Here is a 23214-nt window from a genome sequence, read left to right on the forward strand (position 1 = left end):
TTCTGTAAGGAAAACAAGGAATGTTTAAAATACAGATTTGGGTTTTTTTTAAAGTAGCCATGTACTACATTGATGGGATCTTTTCTGAAGTGCTTTTGCACCTTTCTTGAAAAGCCTCTCATATTGGTGTGTGCTTGTGTAAACTTTACCAGTATTGATGCAGAACTTGTTGCCTCTGCAGCCTCTCCTTGCTCACTGATTTGTGAGGCCTCTGGGGGCTATCAAAATTACCTAATAGAAGGAAAAAGTCTGGAAATGGAATTTCAGCCTCTTGTAGATGGTGTGTGCAAGGGAAACAGCTTTAATTCCATGGTCTCTCTGCAAGTTGTTCAAGATTGTGAATAACCATTAATTAGAGCTGTGGCCGTGAGTGTAACTTTCTTGTTTTCAGTAGAAAAGGAAAGTAGGAATCAAAACCAAATATTTGGTGTAAATATTGAGATACCTGGGGTTTCAGGTTGCAAAAGAGTTTTCTCTGTATGGACTCTGTCCAAAGTCCTTGTGTTAATACACTCCATCCCTTCCACTCTTTTTCCTTTATTGTTTTTTTCTTTTTGACTGTAGAGTACCTGTCTGCAGGTGAGGCCATTTGGGCATTGCAGTGAATTGCATTCTTACATCACCATGAAAATTTAAAAAAACCCCACAAAACAGAACAGATAAAACCACCAAGGCCTTTTGTCTTTGGCTGTGTTAAATGTTATGGGAATTCCCGGACTGGAATGGTGGGCAAGCTGAATATCTGCCACAGAGCAGATCCTCTGCTCCAGCTGTTGAGCTTTGTCTCTCTCTGCCAGAGATGCAGCCAAGCATTTCATTTTTACTTTAAATGAGAATTTGAAGGTGACATGGTAAAATCTTTGTGATGTGTGTGAGAAATTCAGGCTGTAGTTAGGAATGCTCACCGCTCATTCTTGGAATGTGACAATTCGGTTGGCAAAACACAGAACACAGAGGCAAAAATAAGGAGCCTATAAAACTGTGAGTTGTTTTGTCGCGTCTGAGGAGCCCAAGAGTAATTGAGTCTGGAGCCGTGCAACCGAGCCCAGCCCAGTGCTGCATCTTTAAATAGTCCATCATGTCAAACACAAGAGGTTAAATTAAGTTCTCTTACTAATGAAGCAGAAGGGTAGTTGGTGTGGAATGCAGGGCCAGGACAGCCTTACAAGGGCAGGCTCTGCTCCTGGGGGTGTCACAAAGCGGGGCTGGAGCTGCCCGTGGTCCTTACAAGTGCTGGGTCCTGCTGTGTGTAGGTGGGGTGATGCCCCACAGAAAACCCTTTGGAAATGCCTGAATTAATGCTAGTTGCTAATTGGAGTGGAGTGATTGGAGAGAGGGGGGGTGATAGGAGGAACCCATCAGAGAGTGAATTCCTGACTGAGGTTCCCACAAGGGAAGAGCAGAAACTGTTGTCATAGTTAGTCCAGACTAAGGTTGCCCATCCTTCTGTCTCATCTGCCCTGCTGGAAAAAGATCCTTCAGGGGAGCCAGGTGAGGTGAAAACTAATCCCAGGTGTCTTGGTGGGTCTTGAACTGGGTTTTCTTCTCAGTTGCATGGTGCTGGGATGGAGCTGGTGGCAGGGGAAGCCCATGGGCTGGAAGGACTGACACTCACAGAGTAGCTCCAGGTCCCACCTGCCCCTCCTGGGCTGTGTGTTCTGTGCTCTGCTGCTTGCAGGCCTTCTTTAAATTGACCTTGCAGTCCCACAGAGTCATTAACATAATTACATGTATTTGAGAGCAGGTGAAGCTCCAAATGAGCTGTAAGAGGCTTTTGGAAAATATAATGTAACCATGGAATTTTGTTTTCGACTGAATAAGGGGAGAAACAAGGGTTGTTAGGTCTTTGTGCGGGGTTATGTTTTTGAGCTGTAGGTGGAATAGATGTTAATAATGGAAGTATCCAGCGATGTTTGAATAACGAGGTCCCATTTATACAGAGGTAATTAGTCATGCAGTTTGGGTAGCTCTGTGTGTGTGCTCTGTTTTCTGGAGCTGCAGATCCCTGACAGACCCAGGGTGAGATAATCACTCGGATTTGTCAAGGGCAGAAGATCATCTTGTGCTGTTCTTGTTCAGGAACAAACCCTCGCTCTGCCAGGACTGCTGGGCTGGGGGCCAGTTAGAGGGTGGTGAGGCCCTGGCACAGGGTGCCCAGAGAAGCTGTGGCTGCCCCTGAATCCCTGGAAGCGTCCAAGGCCAGGATGGATGAGGCTTGGAACTGGTCTAGTGGAAAGTGCCCATGGCCCCCAAGGGAAGGGACTTCAGTTCCGCTCCCCTGCAAGTTCAGCTGAAGTGCTGGAAAGATCTCCAACTATTTGAATTTGATGGTGAAGGTGCATCTGGATTGTTCTCTAAAGCATTTTGCCCCGATGTTAATTGAGGTGTAAATCTAAGCAGTAATTTAGATGCTTCAATACCCAGCAGAGTGTTCATGTGGTGTCAGAAGATCCTAAATTTAGTATTGCAGAAAGACTCAAATCAGCAGTTTTCCAATCTTCTGAGGACAAAAATGGTATATCTGGTATAACTTTTTTTTCAGGGGAGGTATAATTAAAAAGTGAATATATTCTGTAGAGCATTTTCACATCCTTCAAGTTCCATCCACACGTGAGGGGTCCTTGCAGCAAGCTGTAGGAACGCCTTGCTCTGTGCATCCTGGGTGAAATCTGGCTGTGCCTCTCCCCCTGTTTGCCCCAGGTGATATTCCAGAAGGGGAAGTTAAATTTGGGTCCTGCTCTGCCTGTCCTGGTGAGGTGAAGGAACTGCTGACTATCTCACATGGCAGCTCCAGGCAGAGCTCTTGGGCTGCTATTTCAAGGGCTCCCGCATCAGATGGAGCCTGAAACCCTCTGGAATGGCAGAGTGCCCCGTGCAGAATCCCCGCACTGCAGCAGGCACAGAGCTGCACTTGCGAAGGCGCAGATGTTTGAAATATCACGCTTAAATTTAACAGCCTAAAAATGTGCAGTAATCTTAAATTCCAGCCTTGGATGCAGGACCTCCATAGTTCGTGAAGCATTATCCATAACTCTGGTAGAAAAGTTTATTTTTTTCCTATTTCTTTGCAAATCTAAGAAACACCTTGCTCTTGGGGAATCTGGTCAAGACTATCTCTTTCCATTTCCATAAGAAAATAACCCTGCAGTTCTTTAAGAGAAGAGCTGTGTGAGGGGGGAAGAAAGAGGATTTTCTCTGTTGGCTGGATTTTCTTTGATTACTGAGGGGTTTTATAAGGCTGCTAATTTGTGAATGTTCAAAACAATTGCATTCAGAAATGAGAATAAGTTAGGAAATGCTACGTAGTTGTCACTGAAGTTTTTCATAGAGATAAGTTACAGGCTGGTGGAGCTGAGCTCCTAAAAACAGGGATTAAAAGGGAAGGCCTCCTGTTTCCTCAGGGCATCTTGGGTTCATGCACGTCTGCAGGGCACGTTTCTGATAGAGTAAACCTTATGCAAGAACCGTTGCATCAAACGTTATCTAGAAATTCTTTGTCCCATTCAGTCTCTTCCTGGATAGTTCAGAGGAGCAGAGGGTGGTGCAAGTTCATGGTACTTTGTATGGCAAATTAAGCAACAGCCACAAACTCCCTTGAACAAACAAAAGGGCGAGCAGCTTCCAACCTGCCTATCTTGCTTCTTTCCCCTTGGTCCCGAACTAGTCACGGCTTGACTTTGGACTTCTAAGTCCAAACTTAGGTCATGAACTTAGATTTATTGATTTAAGCCTGTAGCTTTTATTCCTGCTGTCCTCCCAAGTTGGCTGGGACCAGGAATTCCATGGCTGGTGACACCTGGGGTCCTCTCGTTACCCTCAATCATTTTGGGTTTGTGGTACCCACCCTGTGGTCTCCCAGCAGCTGGGGAAGGACATGGAGCCCTTCCTCACAACAGGGAGCGGTGTAGAAAAGTGGAAAAAACCGGCTTCCAATGGTCAGACCTGTTCAGCTTTGGTTTGAGCCTCTGGCTTAATCATTATCCTGGGCCGATAGCACAGCCACTGACTGGGACGTGCCCCCTCTGAGGCCGTGAATGGCACAGTGAGCCAGGTGGGGGTGCTGGCACTGCCCATGTGCCCGTTGAGCAGCAGGAGCAGGGTGTGAGTGTGGCCCCATCCCGGCGGGAATCTTCTGATGTGGGCGTGAGACGTTCCCTGGCAGAGCCGCGTTCCCCAGGAAGGGTTAAAATCAGTAAGTCCACGTGACATGTGCAAACTATGAATCATTCCAATGGATCTGTGCAACTCCTGCCTGCTCCGGAGCCAGCAGATGCTGTTCCCTGCGTTGCCATGGTAACCCTGCCTGTACCAGAATAAAGCCCAGCCCAGATCCTTCCTCGGGCAGACCTCTGCGGCTGGTCACCTCCTCATTGTTTCCACCCCGGAGCACAGGCGAGGCAGGGACAGGAGAGGAGGGATCGGCATTCCAGAGGCAGCAGCGTTCTCCTGCTCGTAACCTCGTGTTCCTTCAGCCGGGAGCGTGGCAGACCTTGCCTGGGAGCCAGCCGGGTTCCCAACAGCTGCGCATCCACAGCTGCTCCGGGCCGTGCGAGGAGAGGAGGCGTGGGGACAGTTCTCCCTGCGTTTGTCCCTCGGCTGGGAGCCCCCCTGGAAGCAGAGGAGCTGATGTCATCCGGCAGCTCTTTTGGCAGGCTCTGAGCACGCAGCGAGTCCCGCGGGGAAGGTTGGACGCGTTTCCCCTTCAGCCTCCCCCGGCTTCGCTCCGCAGTTCTGCCAGGGAACAGCTCCGGGATGGTTCCGAGCCTGGTGAGGAGGGGATTCTGCTGCTGACACCCTTCTGCAGAGTTTTTTTGAGAAGAATCTGGATTTATTGTTCGGAAGATCTGATCGATTTGCTGCTTAAATGGATTGTATAGGAGCACCAGAACTTTGGTCAGTGTACTCTCACCTGACGAGTGGCCGAGCCAGGAGAATAAGATTTGTTTTATCCTTCTGATATTTACAGCACAACAAAAACTTGGCTTAAAAAGGGAGTTGCTTTTCCTGCTCTGAAATGAGAGAGTAAGAGCCTAATTCTCTGCTTGCAAATGGACTCGTTTCAAGTGACTCTGTCAGGATTTAAGCATTGCTTTATCTCTTTAACATGGCTGAATTAAACATATTTTGATGGAACTCTGCAAAAGCCGATTGTAAGTAGGAAAAGTCTTTTATTTTTTCCTACTTGACAAATACCAATCTCACACCTCACATCTTTGGTTTTTTAATCTTAGGAATATGCTGAGAGTGATAGTGCAATGCTGTTTACCTTAGCTGGAAACATTTTATATGCGGAATCACTTTTCGCAACATAAATCAGGGTTGTTAAGGAGAATATATGTTAATTGCTACTGAATATTGATATTTCATCTCTGCTGGAGGAAAAAAAATAAAAAATGGATTACCTTGGAGACAAACTGACAGTGGCACAAACTCACATGACCCAGTGGATGGGCACAGTGCGGAGATCCTTGCAGGAAGCACTAAATTTAGTCACTACTGCGGTGGCTCATGAGCGGAGTGGAGGGGAAGGTGGCACCAGGACTCCCTTCAAGAGAACCTCTTCCTTCAGGCACTTTGCATCCCGGAGCAGAGAGTCCTTCCGAAGGTTTTCAGTGCGGAGTCAGCAGAGGTTTTCCTCTTTGAGGAAGAGGCAGCCCAGCTCAGAGCCACCCGAGCTCGTAAGCGATGCACCTTTTTGAGACCCTCCAGGGAGAGAATTCAATGCAAACCCTCGGGTTTGTTGCAGCATTTTATCTCTTAACAAAAGCCTCCCTCCTGTCTGCTTTTCCATCTAAAAACAGCCCCCAAAGCACCTCCACATAGTGCTGTCTGTCTGTCTCTCTGCTCCCAGCTGCTTTCTTCCTGCAGTGCAGGTGGATGTTTTCATTTGCCAGGGAATCAAGGTTTGGGGAATGGGAAAAATGTGGTTGATTTTGAAGCAAGACAGTAAGGCAGGGCATGTATTGGTCTGAAATTAAAAAGTTAAACTGAAACTGGGCTGGTGTTGGTCTGTTCCCCAGCACAGGCCAGCACGGCTTTGTGTGTGTTTCAGTATTTGTGATTTTCCAGTAAAAAATGCCTGAAACTATATTCGTGAGAAGAAAAGCGAAGTGCTGTCACTGTGCAGGAAACGTAAATGATCATTATTTCCTTATTTTATTGAAAAATAGGTGGTTTTTTTTTCCTCAGAATGCTTCCTATTTTGTCATGCCACAGAAGGCATAGGGTCAGTGTAACTTGTGAAGGCTGTGGTGTGGCAGAGACAGGGTGCAATTCCTGACAGCAAAGGAAAGGGGAAGAGCTCTTGGTTCTCCACAGCTCTGTGCCAGGCAGCACTTTCCCCTCCCTCTTCCATTAGTCTCCAGGTTATTTTCAGGAAGGACTGTCTGTATTCCATGGCATGGCAGAAAGGTAGAGGAGAGGCTCGTTTCCTGAGGTCTGCTGCTGCCATGACCCTCCCAGCCATTATTGACAGTTATAGTTCTGGCACATCCTGCAAAGCAGCAAAGGTTTGGAGTGAAAGGGAAGCAAATCTGGTTTATTCTGTTTTATTTTGCGGAGAGGAGCTAAAACCAGTGGTTTGAGTCGTACGTGAAACTGGTGATTAAAGCCCAATGTTTGACCAGTGACTGTGGTTGAGTTGTGTGGAAAGGGGCCCCAAGCCTTGGTGCCAGCATGTGGGTAAATCCAAACTCTCTGAAGTGGCTAAAATGTTTTGGTTTCTTTTTTTTTTATTATTAAACAAAACAGTTACTCATTGTGGAGTGTAAACACAAGCAGCTCCGCTGTGGCCTGGCGAGGTTTGCTCAGGGAAGGAGCGCAGGTGACGCTGCATTCCTTGGGCAGGTGTGGTGTTTGAATATGGCTCTTTCCAGGGCTCTCTATCAGCACTGGGTAGAGCATTTCTGTCCCAGCTTGCTATCCATGTCCTGTTTGGACAGACTGGGAAAGAAAATAGCGTCAAGTAAGCACAAAAGAATGAAGGAGAAAATATTTGGTAACCACTGTTACAGCGTTAGCATGGTGAGGTTCTCTTGGCTTCTTTTTTAAGCTGCTGTTTTAGATTTATTGGAATCATCTGAATGAAAAACTCGTGTAAAAGAAGGCTGAAAAATGGGAATGTGAAACCTGCAGAGGACAAGTGTTCTGCTGTCCTACACAGCGCTGCTTACGGAGCAGAAATCGGGAGACACGCAGTGACCTTTTCACTTAAGTCACTGGTGACAGTGCTGGAGCTGCTGTTCCTCTGTTTCAGCAGGAATTTTGCTTGTGCTTGGCTTTATGTGTGAATTTGGTTTCACTTGGGCTCAGACTTAAGGTCTGAGTGCTCCAAGAAGTTTGTGATTGGTGCCATTGTGTCTGTGGCAGATGACTGGTGAATACAGACCTGGGGCTGGTACTTTTTTACCTGATTGCAGCAGGGCCCTGTCTTAGTCCTTCAAACTACTGACATTGTGCTACAGAAAACTATAGAATGAGTAAAAACTGTGTAATTCATGTAAACTGACCCCTGTGCTGCTTTAGGGCTGTAGTGTAGAGCAGTCACTCGGGGCTGATGAGTTTTTAAACAAGGAACAGCCGTGCTCGTGAACTCCTGCCTGACACAGCCAGGGGCTTCCAGCTCCCTTCCCTGCTGCCACTGGTGGCTACTGGTGGAGAAATTGGCACATACAGAGCACAGAAAGCTGTCCAAATTCAACTCAGGCAGCACAGTTTAAGGCAGTGTGAGTAAACTTCTTCACCCTCACATCTGCGAATCCACAGCTGAGCTTGCAGAAGTCTTTACTTTGCATTGAGACCTTTTAAATAGAAGCTGATTTTTCTTTCAGGTATTTTGATGGAGTTAATTGTCCATTTTCATCTCATGTCATCAGCTTGGTGTCTTTGTAAGAGGAGCAGAGATACATGCATTAAACATGGCCTCAGATTTAATCAGGGTCTATCGGTCATGGTTCTATTATAGGTGCGAGATCTGGTTTCACCGCCAGCACTGTTCTAGGTCTCGAGGTTTGTTGCCTTACAATAAAACCAGGGCAAGCTGTTTGATTCCCTTGGCTCCACTTACACTGCTAAAAAAAGTCGTGGAAAACCTCAGAGGTGTTTCACACGGAACAGGAAAGATGAATTCTGGGGCTGAGAGTGGTCGATGTGTTTTACCTAAATTGCTCCGATATGTGCTAAAAATAACACCAAAGTGCATTTAGTAGTGGTTTGCTTTTGGTGTACTGGGCAGTCAAAGGAAATGATGTTTTCATTCAAAATTCATCCGGCAGCATCACCGTTACTTAGTTTGGATTCAGTTTTTAGTTCCAAAATAAAGAATGGAAGTGGAGTGATTTGTTTGATGTGTGTGTCCCAGATGTGCTGGGAGGGCACTTTTGAGGGGTTTTGTTGCATCCTACAGCCCTTTCCCTGCTAGAGGCTGAAATTCCCATCCTAGCTTTTATTAATCTTCCCAGGTGTTTCATTTTAATCTTGTACAGCTTATTGCTGGGGAAAGCTGGTGGACTCTGCCCTTTCCCATCGAACAGGATCCCTTTCTGGAGCAGGTGAGGGTCCTAGTTTGAGTTCCACACCTGAATTCACCTGGGACTGTCTCCCTGCTTATCAAAGGGCTTTGATCTGCAGTGCCTGCTATGTTGTACCCAAGTCTGTCTGCAAAAAGTTTGTCCTTTGTGGTGAACATCCTTCAACAAACGATTTGTAAAGAGAAATTACTACAAGTTGGCACTTTGATTCTGAACTTGGAATAGGTACAGGCCCTATGGTGAATAGTTGCTGAATTGTTCTGCCCTAATATTCACCAAGAACACAATGAGTTGTTCTCAAAAATAATATTTTGGTACTATGAGTAAATGGAATTTTAATCTTTAAATTTAATCTTTAAATTCCCAGGGAACTGTGAGGGTAGGGGGAAGCAAGTTTGCAGCAAGCAGGCTTTAAAAATGAGTTGTTTGTCTTGTTTGGAGCTGGGGGGAGGAGTGAAGCTGTTCAGTTTAATTAATGAAGATACAAGGGCCAGTGCTGAAACAGTTCCTGCTTTTTCATTCTTAATAACTTTGGTTTAACAGGCCATGAACGTAGCTGGCAGATAAATCTGGGCCAGAAACCCATAGTGATGGGCATTTGGTAGCTGCCTTTGTTGTTCTCTCGTTATTTTGACAGGAATAATTATTTAAACTACTTTACTCTGTGATTTCACTTAGGCGGACTGCAAGGAGTTGATTTTTAGCATGCTCTTAAACAAGAAGAAAATAGCATGAATAAATTTAGAGCTGATATTTTGATCCCGGGTTGCTCCAACCTGGCTTTGGACGCTTCCAGGGATGGGGCAGCCACAGATTTTCTGAGCCACCTCTGCCAGGGCCTCAGCACCCTCACCGCCTCCCTCTCCTGGCAATCCATTTTTATTGAAATTGGTAATATTGTGAAAGTTTTGAGAAACACTCCCGGCGTTCACTGGAGGGGTGACTGTGTGTGTGTTTTGTCTGCTGTCTCCTAAAGCATCTCCTGAGCTGTGTGTTGAAACCAGCATGTTTGTTATTCTCTTGTTGTCAGGAAATCCTATCACTTTCTGTACATCTTTAATTCCAGGCTTTAAGTTAACGAGGGCTTTTTTTTTTTCCCAGGAATGTTTGTTTGAAGTTTAGCTCGTGTCTCATGTGGAGAGACGTTAACTGTACAGAAGAGCTGTGAAATGCAGCCTTTCGAGTAGGAGGTGTCGATTTCAACTATGCAGCTTTTCAAAAAAAAAAAAAAAGCAAATCTATTCCCTCCTTGGCATCCCGGTATGAAAATACCTTGTTCTGGCTTGTGCCTCCTGCAGTGTTGAAGTCGAGGGATCCTGTTCCACGCTCGGTGCCAGGTTTTATTAACGCTGATGGGAGTTACACGTGCCCTGGGGAGAGCCTGCGTTCCCTGTCACTGCTCAGGATCTTCCTGATGGAGCCTCTGGCTCCTTCCTGCTGCCTTGGCTTTCTTAGGGGGTCATACCTTATCAGCTTGGCTGCCTGAGGCTGAAGAGGAAATTTCTATATCTGAAGATATAGGAGAGGTTTTAAAGATGTTCCCAGCTAGTTCCTGTGCTGTGCTGTGTTGTACGTTCCCACCTCTCAGAGGAAGTGCTGTTGTGGCTCACTCAGCCCTAGCAGGGCTTATATTTAGAATTAGATTTTTGTCTGCTTTTTGCACATCGAGTCAACCTCTGCTCCATCTTCAGCCTTGCCCTGAGCCACCTGACGTGTGTGGTGAGTGTTCACAGCGGGGCAGAGCAGCTCTATTTGCAGGGTAGAAAACATGACAAACTCTCAAATGTCTTTGAAATCCTCTGTGGAATGAGGAAGATAACAGCACCAGGAGTCACTGCAGGAGCAGGGAGCTGATGTCACTGCATGATTGTAACCAGATCCCTGGCAAAACCAACTTCATCTGCATTAATTTGACCACATTCTCTGTTAGGGCCAGAATCGATGCAGGGTAGACTTTGGGTCTCTGGTGCTGCAGCCTGTGCCAGGGCTTCACCCCCCTCAAAGGCAAGAATTTCATCCTTATATCTGATCTAAACCTGCCCTATGCCAGTTTAAAACCATTCCCCTCCATGTCCTTGTCCAAAATCCCTCTCCAGCTCTCTCGGAGCTCCTTTAGTACATCTGCTTTGCTGCAATTTTTGCTGTGCCTTTCCAGGGAGAAAGGGTCAGGATTCAGTCCTGTGTGTCAATGGGGAAGCAATGGAAAGGTGGAGGATTAGATCAGTCACCCTCTAAAAACAATTCCTGTTTCGTAAGGGAAATGCTGTCAGGCTTTGGCATCAGAGATGTAATTGGTGGTTGGGTATCATATCCCTGTGGAAGAGGCAGGGAAAACTCGTATGGAGAGGCAGCCCAGGGTTGCATAGCAACAGGGAGGCTGTCAGGGCTGATGGCATTTATGAGATGCTTGGTACTGTGGGACTGGAACGTACTCCACTGCCCAGGGGAGAGGGAAACATCCATTATTTAAAGGATTTTTGAGCAGAGCAGTGGAGCTCCTCAGGATCTAAGAGAGCTAAAAGCATTGTGTGAGTGTTTGCAGTCACATGGGGCACACGTGTGTTTCTCTAGGTGTTGCTTGTGCATTCAGCAGCAGCAGCAGCTCCAGTTTTTCACATTAAACCAGCTTGTCCTGCCCAGCCCAGGATGCACCAGGGCCAGCAGGATCCTGGGATGGTCTGGACTGGGAGGGACATTAAAGCTTATCCCATTCCATCCCCTGCCATGGGCAGGGACACCTTCCACTATGCCAGGTTGCTCTGGCCTTGGACACTTCCAGGGATGGGGCAGCCACAGCTTCTCTGGGCACCCTGTGCCGAGGCCTCAGCACCCTCACAGGGAAGCATTTCTTCCTAACATCAGTCTGAACCTTCTCTCTGTCACTGGGAAGCCATTTCCCCTTGTCCAAAGTCCCTCTCCAGCTCTCTTGGAGCCTCTTTAGGCTGAAAGGCCATAGAAAGGTCTCCCTGGACTCTTCTCCAGGCTGAATAACCCCAGTTTTCAGCCTTATGGGAGAACTGCTCCATCCCTGTAATCACCTTCACGGCCTCCTCTGGAGTCACTGCAACATCTCCATGTGCTCCCTGTGCTGAGAGCCCAGAGCTGGACACCCCACAGAGGGATGCTCCACTTGAGCAGACACCACGGCCACTCACTGCCATCTCCTTGCCTGCTGACCCCCTGGAGGTGGCTGTGTCGGGGTGTAAAGCCCTGGAGGTTCTGAGGTGGTAATTCCATGAATTCTGTCCCTGCTCTTGGGGCTGGTCTCCAGGGCTGGGGTAGTGCTGTCCTGTTGGAGGCTGTTGTGCTGGCCGGGGTGTTGTGGAGGGCTGGGGATCCTTCCCTCCTGCAGGAGGTCTGTAACTCATCGCTGAGCTCAGCTGGGCAGTTCCTGGAACCCTTTATCTGGGGCTGCAGCAAGGGAGGGTGGGGGCAGAAGGTGCTGCCTCAGCCTGGAACATTCCCCTAGGCGCTGACTCCATTCAGCAATTAATTAAAGGACCGAGTTGGCTGATCTCACTGGTCCGAATCCCACCTGATTGCTGGGAATTAAGAGGAGCTGGAGCCATGACTTACTCCTTATGGGCAGCATTCATTGGATGGATAGTAAGTACAGATGGAAATCCTGGAATCCTCTTTCCACTTGCTGTCTTGGCATTTGGGTGCTTCCAAATTAAAATCCATGGGCTGTGACCCATAGACCCTCTTACTGTGGTGGGGTTTTCAGTGTTGGTTGGTTTCAGTCTGATGTTATGTTCTGATAGTTTTGTTAGTTCTCCAAAATACATAGTTCACCTCTTAGTCCTTAGAATAATTGTAGAATAATTTAGGTTATAAAGGGCTTCTGGAGCTCATCAGGCTCAGCATCCCATTCAAAGCAGAATCAACTAGAAAATAATATAAACTATGAATAGGTGGAGGTCTATGGCTGTCTTCTTGGCATTCTGCAGGGGAACAGCTGGAATACTTTTGTAAGGACTTGTGAGCTCTGCTAAAATGCGGTGTCACACTTAGTGGGCAATTTGACCACATTTTTTGTGTCTTTAATTAAAGTAAGGAGAGGGGAAAATGAAGGGGAGAAAAAAAGAAAAAGCAGCCCTTTTCAAGAAATCAGCACCATTTTTTCTCGGAGTTGCGTATTAACAAGGCAGATGGTCAAAACTTCCTTCCATTGTGCAGTTCCTCTTCATACCCAATCCATGCCAGTGGAATTTAGCTCTGAACGTTCACACTCAAGCTGTGGGCTGTCACTTTGGCTGGCTGATGTCTCGGGCTCCTTGACAAACAAAGATATTTTTGAAACTGTCTGTGCAGCTTCTGACTCAGGAGATCTCTCAGAGCTGGTGTTGCTCCTGTGCCAGGTCTTCATTTCCCATCAGTGCAGGAGGGTTTTGCACATAAATGTCTGCATTGATCCAGAGCTAGGCATAATTTGGGGGCTGTGGGACCAACGTTGTGTGTGCATCGCTTTCAGGAACGGGAAATTGCAGGAGTAATCAGCCCTGGACTGTAGCCAAGTCCAACTTCATTCCAAGGGAGGACTGAAAGAGGCATAATCATAATGGCTCATTTTAGAAGAAGAACCAGAGGCAAAGCAGGACACAGCTCAGCTGCTATATTTTATAGAAAAATTAAATAGATGGGTTTTTTTTTTTCCTGGCTCCTGGTGTAAGAATTGGGAAGTTAAAGATCAAAGCTTGGAGAATTACAGCATTTGAAATCTGGATGGGTTGTGGGTTGTATTTGATTTGGGAGATTTTTCTGTCATCATAAATTAGAAAAGTTCTAATTTGGGTTTATCTTGTGTGCTAAGAAGACACCAGACCCCTCTTTACTCCTTTTTCCTTTGGAACGATTGGGTTTTCAGCTTCCTGAATATTCTGTTCATGGAGGAAATGTCTGTACCTTGCCTGGCTTCTTTTGTTGACTGCCTTGAGTCTTTCAGGAGTGTGGTGACAATGATAGAGAAGAGATCTTAAAAATAAAAGCTAAAATTCTTCATTCTTGCTAATAATCCCTCTGGCAAGGAAAAATCTTCCTGGCTTGTTGTCACTTCCTTCCTCAGCACCCCCTCTCCTCCGAGCTGCTGCACAGGCTATAAATTGCTTTTCTGCACCACCCTCGGTGCCCCCAGCCAACACCTCCTCCACCAGCCAAGGAGAGGATCAGCTCCTCTTCCCACTCCTTATTTTTGTGCTTGGTACCTAGAGAACGTTTTTTTTTTTTTTTTTCCAATTAATCATTTGGCGCCTTAAAAAGTACGTGTTGAAAGGTCCTGTCGGGGAAGGACACAATCGTCTTGAAATAAACAGCTTCCCCCAGAAGCAAAATGAAATAATGATTCTGAATATAACAAAGTCTTTAGAACGTAGAGAGCTCTAGATTTCCTAGAGTTTGGAGTGTTTTATTCCTGACATTTAGACTTTGTTTGTTGTTTATTGAACTTAACTTCACAATGTCTTCAGAAGCAGTAATTTTATTTCTTTCCCAGGCTTATTTTGGGGTTAGCACAGAGAAATAACTCTGCTAACGGTGTCATTCTGGCCAGCAGTGCAAAATATTGTTGGGTATTACTGAGCCTTCCCAGGAATGGTGTTGTTGCATCTAAACTTGACCCCTGTGGCTGCTGAGGCGTTATCTGGGCTGTCCACACCCCTCCTGTCCAGCCCACGGCCCCGATAACTCAGCGCTGTGTAAACAAGGGCTCCCCGCTGCAACACCACAAAAGCTGCTCCTGCTCCTGTTTCTAAGCTTTTTAGTCCAATTTCTAGTAGAAACAGTGTGAGTTATTGCAAATAAAATGGTGCCATGGGTGGAGAAAACGGGCTTTAGTCGTAACCAGTGGAAAAATACTGTACAAATTGATTTTAAGAGTGGGGTGGCTCATGATGTGGTGGGGTTGGGATTGAAAAAAATTCATAATAAGCATCAAGATGGGGGAAAAAAAAAACCACAAAACCTTGAATGAGCATGGACAGTTGGGAGGGAAGTGAGAAGAGCCACTGGTATTTGTTAGTGCCTTTCCTAGAAGGGCAGCCACCGGCCAAACGTGTGTGGCCACTGGGTGAGAGCTGAGCCCAGGAGTCCCTGGAGCAAATCATGGGACTGGGAAGCTGCAGAGGGATTTTGTGGAAGGCAAAACATAGAGCCAAGCCAAGCAGGAGGAAATGCCCTGTGGTTTCTAGGAAATACCAGACTATCTGTGTTGGAAGCAGCGTGTGCCTGGCTCACATTTGGAATCTTGTACCTGGCATGGACTGGGAAATGTAAGAGCTTAACTTGCCTCCAGGCATTCATGTACATATCTCTATTTAGATATCTATGTAGGATAGGTTGGGCTCCATCTTTTTGAGGTTTTTTTCAAACCTTAAAGATCCTATGATTGTATAAATGGTAAGAAGCAGTGAATTCTGGGGCTGCAGGAACATCTGGAGTGTGAAAAGCAGGAAGTGTCTGTTCCGTGTAACTCACAAACCGAGCCTGTTTCACTTGAGTATTGCAAAGAGAATTTAACTTGGTCTTTAACTTTGAGGTGCATGGTGATAGCTGGAGTAGATGGTGGAGCTTTTTGTACTTTGTTTGCATTAAGACACAAGCACTTTGTCAGCAGCGAAGAGCATGACAGGGCTGGAGAGTGGCTGTGGCCACTGGGAAATAAGAGCTGGAAGTGTTATTGGACTTCTTCAGTTGCCAGGTGTCAGCACTGCTGGGTTATCCTTAATGGTTTTATAGTCTTAAGGCAGCATTCTTTAGGTGTACAAAATTAAGGAAACAAGTAAACATGCAATCTCTCTTTTTCCCCCTCAATAATATGAAGAAAATCTACATATTAAATATGGGATTTCTTAATTATTGTTACTTTGCGTGTGCTGCCTGAAGAGAAAGAGACGTGTTCTAGTCCCAGCAATGTGTTTTTGCTCAGGGGGTACTTACAGAGAGAGAAAAATCCTTGGATTTTTCCAAGGGCAGGTGGAAAACCATGTAATTTGCTGTCAGATAAAATCTTGATAAGCAAAACTGATGTGGAGCTGAAAGCCATGTTTGTATTTGTTCAGGGTAATGAAGGTGAAAGGGATCAACAGTTAATTGTCTGCTCCCAGTGTAGGATTTCAGGAACTCTTGAAGCTCCCTGAATAACTCGGCACAACCGCAGGGCTGGGTTGACATTGGTGTGCTGCAAATCTGGGGTGCCAGCACTGACCCACTTCTCTCCCTGGAAAGCTGAGGGCCTGGGAGCCACTCATTCCTTCTTAGGAAAGCAGCAGATCCATGGAATAAAAACAGTCAGGAAAGGAGAGGTCAGAGTAAAACAAAGCAAACCCACCGTGGTCTGTGCTGCATTGGGTTTGGATGTTGCATCAGTTTGTAGAAGGCTTTTTGTGTCTGGCCCTGTGCTTATTTATTTATTTGTGCATTTTGTTTTGAATGTTTTCCAAAGAAAGCTTGGAAGAAAAAGAAGGGTCATTTTATTAAACCCAGGAAAAGAGCAGTGGAGTCGATGTTTGCCTGCTGTGCTTGAGGAGATGAAATGTCATTCCCAGCAGAATTCCCTGTGCTTGCATAGGTGCTTTGAGAAGTTCTGTGCAACCTGAGATAAGAGCAATATTAAAGCAGCATGGAGTTCCTGAAACCAGGGAGTCAGCTCCAACCTCTGGAATCCATTATTTGCCCAGGAAAACAATTATTGTGATTCTCGTACAGGGAATTATTGTACACAGAACGTTCGCTCCGAGTTCGCAGCAGTTCTTGGTGTTCAAGTTCATTCCCAGTCGGCCAAGCTGAGCTGTCAGATTCCGCCCCGTTACTGCCAAGAAAACCTGTTAATCCCTCAGCCAGGGGCTGGAGCACTGACTGGAGGTTTTCTTGCAGGACCAGCTGAGGCAATGCTTCTCCAGGCAGCCGCCGGGGGCCAAGGACACGGACACGCTGGTGCAGGAGCCCGACAGCCAGTACGGCACCTGGAACGAGCAGCGGCACAGCGGCGACAGGTGAGGGCTTCGCTCAGCCCGGGGACCGGGGGAAATGCTGGAGTCACACAATCCCAAAATGGTTTCGTGCTGGAAGGGCCTTAAAGATCCTCTCATTCCAACCCTTAGCCATAGGACACCTTCTGCTAGGGCAGGTTGCTCTGAGCTCTGTTCTTGGACACTTATATTTGGGGGGTTTTTTGTTTTTAAATCTGATTTTTTTTTGTCATTGGCATTCCTTTGGTGGGCTAAATGGCAAAAATTCCTCTGGAATAGCAGAGTGGCAAAATCCGTCTGGAACAGGGGTTCTGGGCCTCAGGTGGAGTGACACAGGGTACATCCTCTCTGTGCCCATGTCTCACACTCTCAAGTGTTTTATTGGTGGTGAAGTGGAGGATGAAATGGAATATCGTTGAGTTTTGCTGATGCTTTTCTGTTCTTGGAATGATTTAGTGAAATAAACCTAGAGCAGCAAAGTGTGAGGTTTTTTTATAGTTCACACCTGTTGTGTAAATTACAGCTTGATCTACCCTGAACTCGTGTCCTGTCTGCTCAGTGTGGTATGAAAATAGCATTTTATCTCGTTTTAATGCTATACTTGTTGGGATCTTACAGCAGACATTAATGTCAATTACGTTTGGTTTGTTCTGCACTTGAGAACTGTGTGTTATAAATATTTTATTGCTTATGAAATCAGGGTAACGACCAGCTCGAAGTTCAGCAGCCAAGTGAGTGCCAACAGTGACAGCCAGACTGCTGTAAAATTAACTTGGATTCCAGGATGGTACAGACATTTCTGAGATCAGTTTCTTAACAAAGGTGCTTGTCTCAGCTTCAGAGCAGACAGCACTGGGGAGTTATTTCAATCCATCCATCCTGATTAGAGCAACTCCACCTAAACATTCCAGTTCACTGAAGGATTGAGCTCAATCCCATGTGCTGGAATTTTGTTTGCACTGCAAGAAATGTTTAGGTTTTGCCTCTTTTACAGTGTAATGGTGACAGTGTAGAGACTCCTCAGCATTTTGCCACCCCATTGCTCTGCTTTATTTTGACTTACAGCTCATTACAGGGGAATTACTGCGTTATTAATTCAGGCACTTGAAGAGAAATGAGATTAATGTACTTTTAAATAATGGAGGTCTTCCTGGAATATATTGAACGTGCATTTTGTCTGCAGTTTATTTTGGATGAAGTCCCTGCCAGGAGCGGTGCAGACGTTCTCCTGGTGTTGCTGTGGGTGCTGTGAACAGGGCTCTGCCTTTGGTGCCTCCTGCTCACCCCAGCTGGAGGCAGGAACTCACAGGAGATGTTGATGGTCCAGTTTTCCTGTTTGGCCTGGCTCGCTTCCCTCGGAGCATTTCCGCTGCCAGCCCCACGGAGTCACATCCCGCGGGGACCAAAGGGTGTCACAGCCTCCTGCTGCACTGGGGGAACCTCCAGGCTGGGGCATTTCCCAGTATTAGAACCACGGAGGGATTATTTTAGGAGTGTTCCATCAGTGCTTCTGTGAATGACTTCATCTTTATGGAATCACAGCGTCCTTAAGGCTGGAGAATCCCTCCAAGATCACCGAGTCCAGCTTTCACCTGAATCCAACTGTGGCCATTAAACCAAGCAGTGCCACCTCTGCTTGGCATCTGAACGCTTCCAGGGATGGTGACTCCACCTCTTCTCTGGGAGAGGAAGGGAATTTTGAGATCAAGAGCTGTAGCTTCATGGCGACAGGATGAACACGGTCCTTTTCCTAGATGAGCTTTTGGAAGGTGAAGGAAGGAGTATTTCCCTCTAGAACTGAGTCACTGCTGGAATTAGTATAAGGAGCTCCTCTGGGCTGGTTCCAGTGGGCTTTGGCCAGTAACTCCTTGGGATGGACAGAGCTGAAACCATCTCCTCCAGTTTGGAGGCATTAATTGGATTTTTCTTAGTTTATCTAAAAGATTTTATTTATTTTTTTTCTCAAGTGCTTTAATGAGCTTTTCCAAGTTGGCACTGTAGAAAGCTGCTTTAGGTTAGAACAGTCTTCAAAAGGAAAATTGTTAAATTGTTTTTTTACAGGAAATGAATTAGTTTTAGGTGGTGGAGCCATACAACTCTGACTCCTCATTTCACAGGCTGAAGCAACACCTTCTTTATGGCCTCTATACACTGTCTTAGTAAAACTAATTAAATTTAATTGCAGTTGCAAGTGAGGATTGCTGTCAGTTTATTGCCCATTGTGATAACCATCCTGCTGGGTTTGTGTCTCCATGTGAGGGATGATTTCTCAGAGAAGTGTCTGTAAATGCACCTGTGGAACATCGGGGGCAGCTCATGGATATGCTCACAAACCCTGAAATCTTAATGAAGTAATAGAAAGAGGTGCAGGATATATCTCAGTAATGAGAACTGAAAATACATTTTCAATTTCATTTTCCTGAAGGGAATTTTCCCCCTAATTTGCTGTTCACTGGAAAGAATCCACTGCACATAAGAGGGTTTGGGCTCCAGGCATCCTTCCTACGCTTGGGGATGAGCTGTGCCACAGAGATTGGTGTATGGGGCTGTAATTGTGTAGGAACTCGAAAGGAAAATCCATTGGGAAGGTTTGGGAATGAGGAACCACCAACCAGTGCTAATTCAGCTGCATTTCTGTCACATCTTGCTCTCAAATATTTCAGTTTTAAAAACCTCAGTGAATTGTCTCAGCTGCAGCCCTGGGATGTTACAGGGAAGAGACTTTTTGGAGACGTGCAAATCCGACAGGATCCTTTCAACACACACTTCAATTTCCATGAAAAGTCCTGCAGATTTTCACTCCCCTCTCCATTCTTCCATATTTCAGTGCCTCTAAAGCCCAATGCTGCAGATACCAAATGTCATTTGAAGCAAAAATCCTAGACAAAAACTTTCCCCCAGAGCTCATTAGTGCCATTGTTAATTATCCTGGGGCCCACTGGTGAAGGAGGGAAGCAGCATTCCCTCTGCTCGTGCTGCTGGAAACCCTCTGGGCAGTGTCTGCTCTGCCAGACTGGACATTGTACCAAGTGCTGGTGCTGATGGAATGCTCTTACCCAGCAGTAAACTCCTGAGTGTTTTTCTCCTGGGATTACTGTACCTAGCACTAAGGTTTATTGCTTAAAAGATGTGCATATATTGATACATACGTGGTTTTTTAGGTTTAGAACAGTTTTCTTAGATATGTGCCCAAGAAATGGTGCTCAGTGACAAAATTATCAAGAGGAGAAAAAAATCAGAACCAAATCCTTTAGGTTTGGGATTTTTCAAACTGGGAAGTAGAAGCAAGACAGCCCAATTTTTACTGACAGTAGAGTCTTCCTATTTCAAGGAATACTCCAGCCTTTGTGACAAAGGCGGACACAATTGTGTCCAGCTTTCAGTCCTGACCCTGCAGCTCATTCCTGTCAGTCTAGGCCACGGGAGGAATTCCAGGAGTGCGCTGGGAGCATCCCAGCATCGGGGAGCAGGTGCTGCTGCCCTCCTTCCCGAGCAGCTCTGCCCATGGAGCCCTGCCTTAGGCTGCCACCTGGTGCCCAGCTCTCTTCAGCTCCAGCATTCCTGCAGAATAAAATCCTCTGGCTGGCTGGAACACGCCCCAGTCCCCAACACACTGTGAATCCAGGGGGTGAGGGATTTACCACTGGAAGGGATCCACACCCTGCTGCTGGCACTCAGACTTTCTGTTCCACTTGTATTTAAATCCTGCTGACCACGTGCGATCCAGCCTGGCCTTGCAGGTCTTCGCTTGCCCCCGAAGTCTCACAGATCCCATCTGCTCCGTTTGCAGCTTTGTGGGAGATTCTCCTTCCCTGGACAATGAGGTTGTGCCAGGGCGGAAGCAGCCCCCGGGCAGCCGCCCGTCCTCGCTGTCCTCGCAGACAGAGCCGCCCTCCCTGGCTGAGCACCATGACTTCTCCAAAGAGCAGAGGAGCACCAGCCTGGACCGTTCCAGCACGGACATGGACTCCACTGATGGGACTGATTTGCCTCCTCCAGGGGACGCGCTCCCTGAGGACAAGAGTTATTTCTCCTTCATTGATGTAAGTGTCGTGTGTTCCCTCAGTTAATCCCTGCAAAGCAGTTCTTTCTGGAAACTTTGCAATCAGTTTCGCCCCGCCTTTCCCACACTGAATTTTCCCAGCTGCTTTCCTGCCTGAAAAGTTTAGGATCAAAACTACAGAGTCCTTCTAAGTCTCTGTGGTGTTCAGGTTCTGAGAGATTCCGTAAAGCTGCTGGCCTTGGATAATTAATCATGGAATCCCAGACTGGTTTGGGAGGGGTCTTTAAAGCTCATTCAGTTCCGCCCCTGCCATGGGCAGGGACACTTTCCACTAGACCAGATTTCTCCAAACCCCATCCAACCTGGCCTTGGACACTTCCAGGGATGAATATTGGAAGCAAAATTAAACAACACAAACAACCAGTGCCTGCTGTGTTGTCAGCCATGCACATTTAAGGCTGTAAAGACCTTCATTAATATTTCTCTTATTTACAATTGGTTTCTTCCCACAGTAGCTCACAGTTGCTTTTTAAAGGATTTTTTTATAGTAAAGAATCTTGCTCTTGGTGTAAGAGCAGGAGTTTGTGGCCATACACAGCTAATGAGGTCTAGTGCTGCAAGAACTTTGTTTAGTTTGGAAAAGCTCTCTAAGATCGAGTCCAACTGTTCCCTCAGCACTGCCAAGGCCACCACTAACATGTCCCTGAGTGCCACATCCACATGGTGTTTGAACACTTCCAGAAGGTTCTGTTTTGTCCCTGGCCACTAAAGATGTCTCTGTAAAACATTATTAGCTCCAAGGGCAGCTGGAAAATGCTGTGTGATGAGTAGTTTATTCCTGACCTGAAGTCTTATTAAAAAAAGAGCAAAACCCACATTTCCTGGAGAAGGGGAGACTCAGGGATATTTGGTGGTTACAGACAAATCTGAAACAGCAAATTGCTTTAAGCAAGTAAATAAATTACAGCTCCTTGGTTTGCTCTGTAAACGTTACTGCTTATTGGATGTGTTGGAAATGACTGATCACAGAAGTTTTCTGAATGCTGTGACACTAAACTTGGAGTGTCCTTGTTGCTGGCACAGAAGCTGCAGCTCTACCCTCCAAGGGAATTTTCTGTAGTTGATCTTTTTAGATCCCAGTCTCAGGATTTGCTTTCAGCTGCTAACAGCTAGTGAGTCCTGTATTTATAAAACACTCTAGGAACCAAACTCCTGATTATTGCAGTTATTTTTTATATTAACTTAGTGCAAATTATTCATGCAGCTCAGATATCCACAGCCTAGAGAGATCAAAAGATTACACCCAGTTAGCCACAAAGCACCATGTCCTCATCATACACTCCCTTTAGAATGATTCTAAGTGACTACAATAATAATAATCGGGCAAATATATCTTTTAATTGATGACTGCAATCCAATGGGTTGGGATTTCACTGTGGAGGGGGTGGGGCTAATTCCCAGGTGTGTGTTTCCCCAGCACACTGCTGTCCTGGACTCCAGTGCTCTGAAGACTCGGGTGCAGCTGAGCAAGAAGCGCCGGTGCCGGGCGCCCGCGTCGCACTCGCTGCGCAGGAGCAGAGTGCTGGACGTGGAGAACAGGATTTCCTTGACAGAAGAACCAGATAATGGCTGGATGTTCAAAGATTCCACAGGTAACCCCTCGGCTGCCTGGAATAATTTGGTTGTGATCAGCCTGGGTGGAAGGGCAGCAGTTTGTAAAAGGCTTTTTTTTTTTTTTTAAATTGTGCCCTTCATTCCTGCTGGAGTGCAGGAAGAGATCTCGAACGAGGCAGAGATGAAAAGCCGGCTCATGGTTTCCCCCTCTCTGCTCTTTTCTTTTTAAAAATTAATTAGAAGAGAAAAAAACTATGCAACAGGAAGATTCTGAGGAGGAAGACAAGACCCAGCACACTCCAAGGTCGTCGTCTGTGCAAGCCCAGAGACTGCCCGTGTTCCCAGGGATGGATCCCTCTGTTCTCAAGGTGAGCTCAGGCAGAGCCCAGTAGGTGGGAAATGAACCAGTTCAGTAGCTGCAGGTGGTTTATAACAAATTCCCCCACTCATTTCAGGGATTTTTTTTTTTTGTTTTTATAAATCTGGAGCGATCTGTTTTGCATTAAAAAAAAAAAAAAAAAAAAAGGCAAGCCTGGATGCTGACTTAAAAGGACCCCATTCTTTATTTTTATATTTAGGCCCATCTACGGAAAAGACAGGAGTCTGAGAGCACGGGTGACATCGGCTCTGCTCAGCTCTTCAAATCCCCCAAAGCACAGCTCGGCACTCCCGGCAGCAGAGTGCTGCCCTCCAGTGTGGAAAAGGAGGACAGGTGAGAGAATGCCAGCGTCAGGAAAGGGCTAATGTTCTTCTTGGGGGAAGGAAAAAATAATGCAACAGGCTGTACGTTCCTTTTTTTGTTGTTGTTTCTGTCAGGAGTGTCCCTAGACTCCAACAAGGAGTTTCCATAATGAAAGAATAAAGAGAATTTTTTTTTTTTTTTTTTAATATCTTAGGTCAGAAGAAAAGTCTCCTCAGTGGCTGAAGGAGCTGAAATCAAAGAAGAGACAGAGCCATTATGAGAATCAGGTTTGAAAAGGTACTTGGGTAGGAAGGGGGCTTTGCTGAGAGCAGGTGTGCCGTGAGAAATTCACATTCCCTTTGATGTGCTGGTGTCACCAGCACTGCCCTCACCCTGCCTGTGCTCCAGGGGTGTCAGGGGCAG

The 23214-nt window shown here is 46.4% G+C and overlaps 1 protein-coding gene across 5 annotated transcripts in view; it reads left to right on the forward strand.

The window, feature by feature from the left end:
- Window positions 1-23214, forward strand: part of KIAA1671 (KIAA1671 ortholog) — a 64368-nt gene that overhangs the window by 38558 nt on the left and 2596 nt on the right. For 2 of the 5 annotated variants that reach the window (XM_040081288.2, XM_040081292.2), the window contains 6 exons: window positions 16398-16516; window positions 20283-20535; window positions 21973-22147; window positions 22350-22477; window positions 22688-22821; window positions 23006-23088. In XM_040081288.2, the coding sequence (XP_039937222.1) occupies window positions 16398-16516; window positions 20283-20535; window positions 21973-22147; window positions 22350-22477; window positions 22688-22821; window positions 23006-23084 (888 nt within the window). In that variant the 3' untranslated portion in view covers window positions 23085-23088. Of the gene's footprint in view, window positions 1-4374; window positions 5679-16397; window positions 16517-17675; window positions 18327-20282; window positions 20536-21972; window positions 22148-22349; window positions 22478-22687; window positions 22822-23005; window positions 23089-23214 lie in introns of those variants that run through there. The other 3 variants (XM_040081291.2, XM_040081286.2, XM_040081289.2) reach the window with 3 other exon arrangements.

The sequence above is a fragment of the Hirundo rustica genome, chromosome 17 (genome assembly GCF_015227805.2).
Source record: "Hirundo rustica isolate bHirRus1 chromosome 17, bHirRus1.pri.v3, whole genome shotgun sequence".
Lineage (NCBI taxonomy): Eukaryota > Metazoa > Chordata > Aves > Passeriformes > Hirundinidae > Hirundo > Hirundo rustica.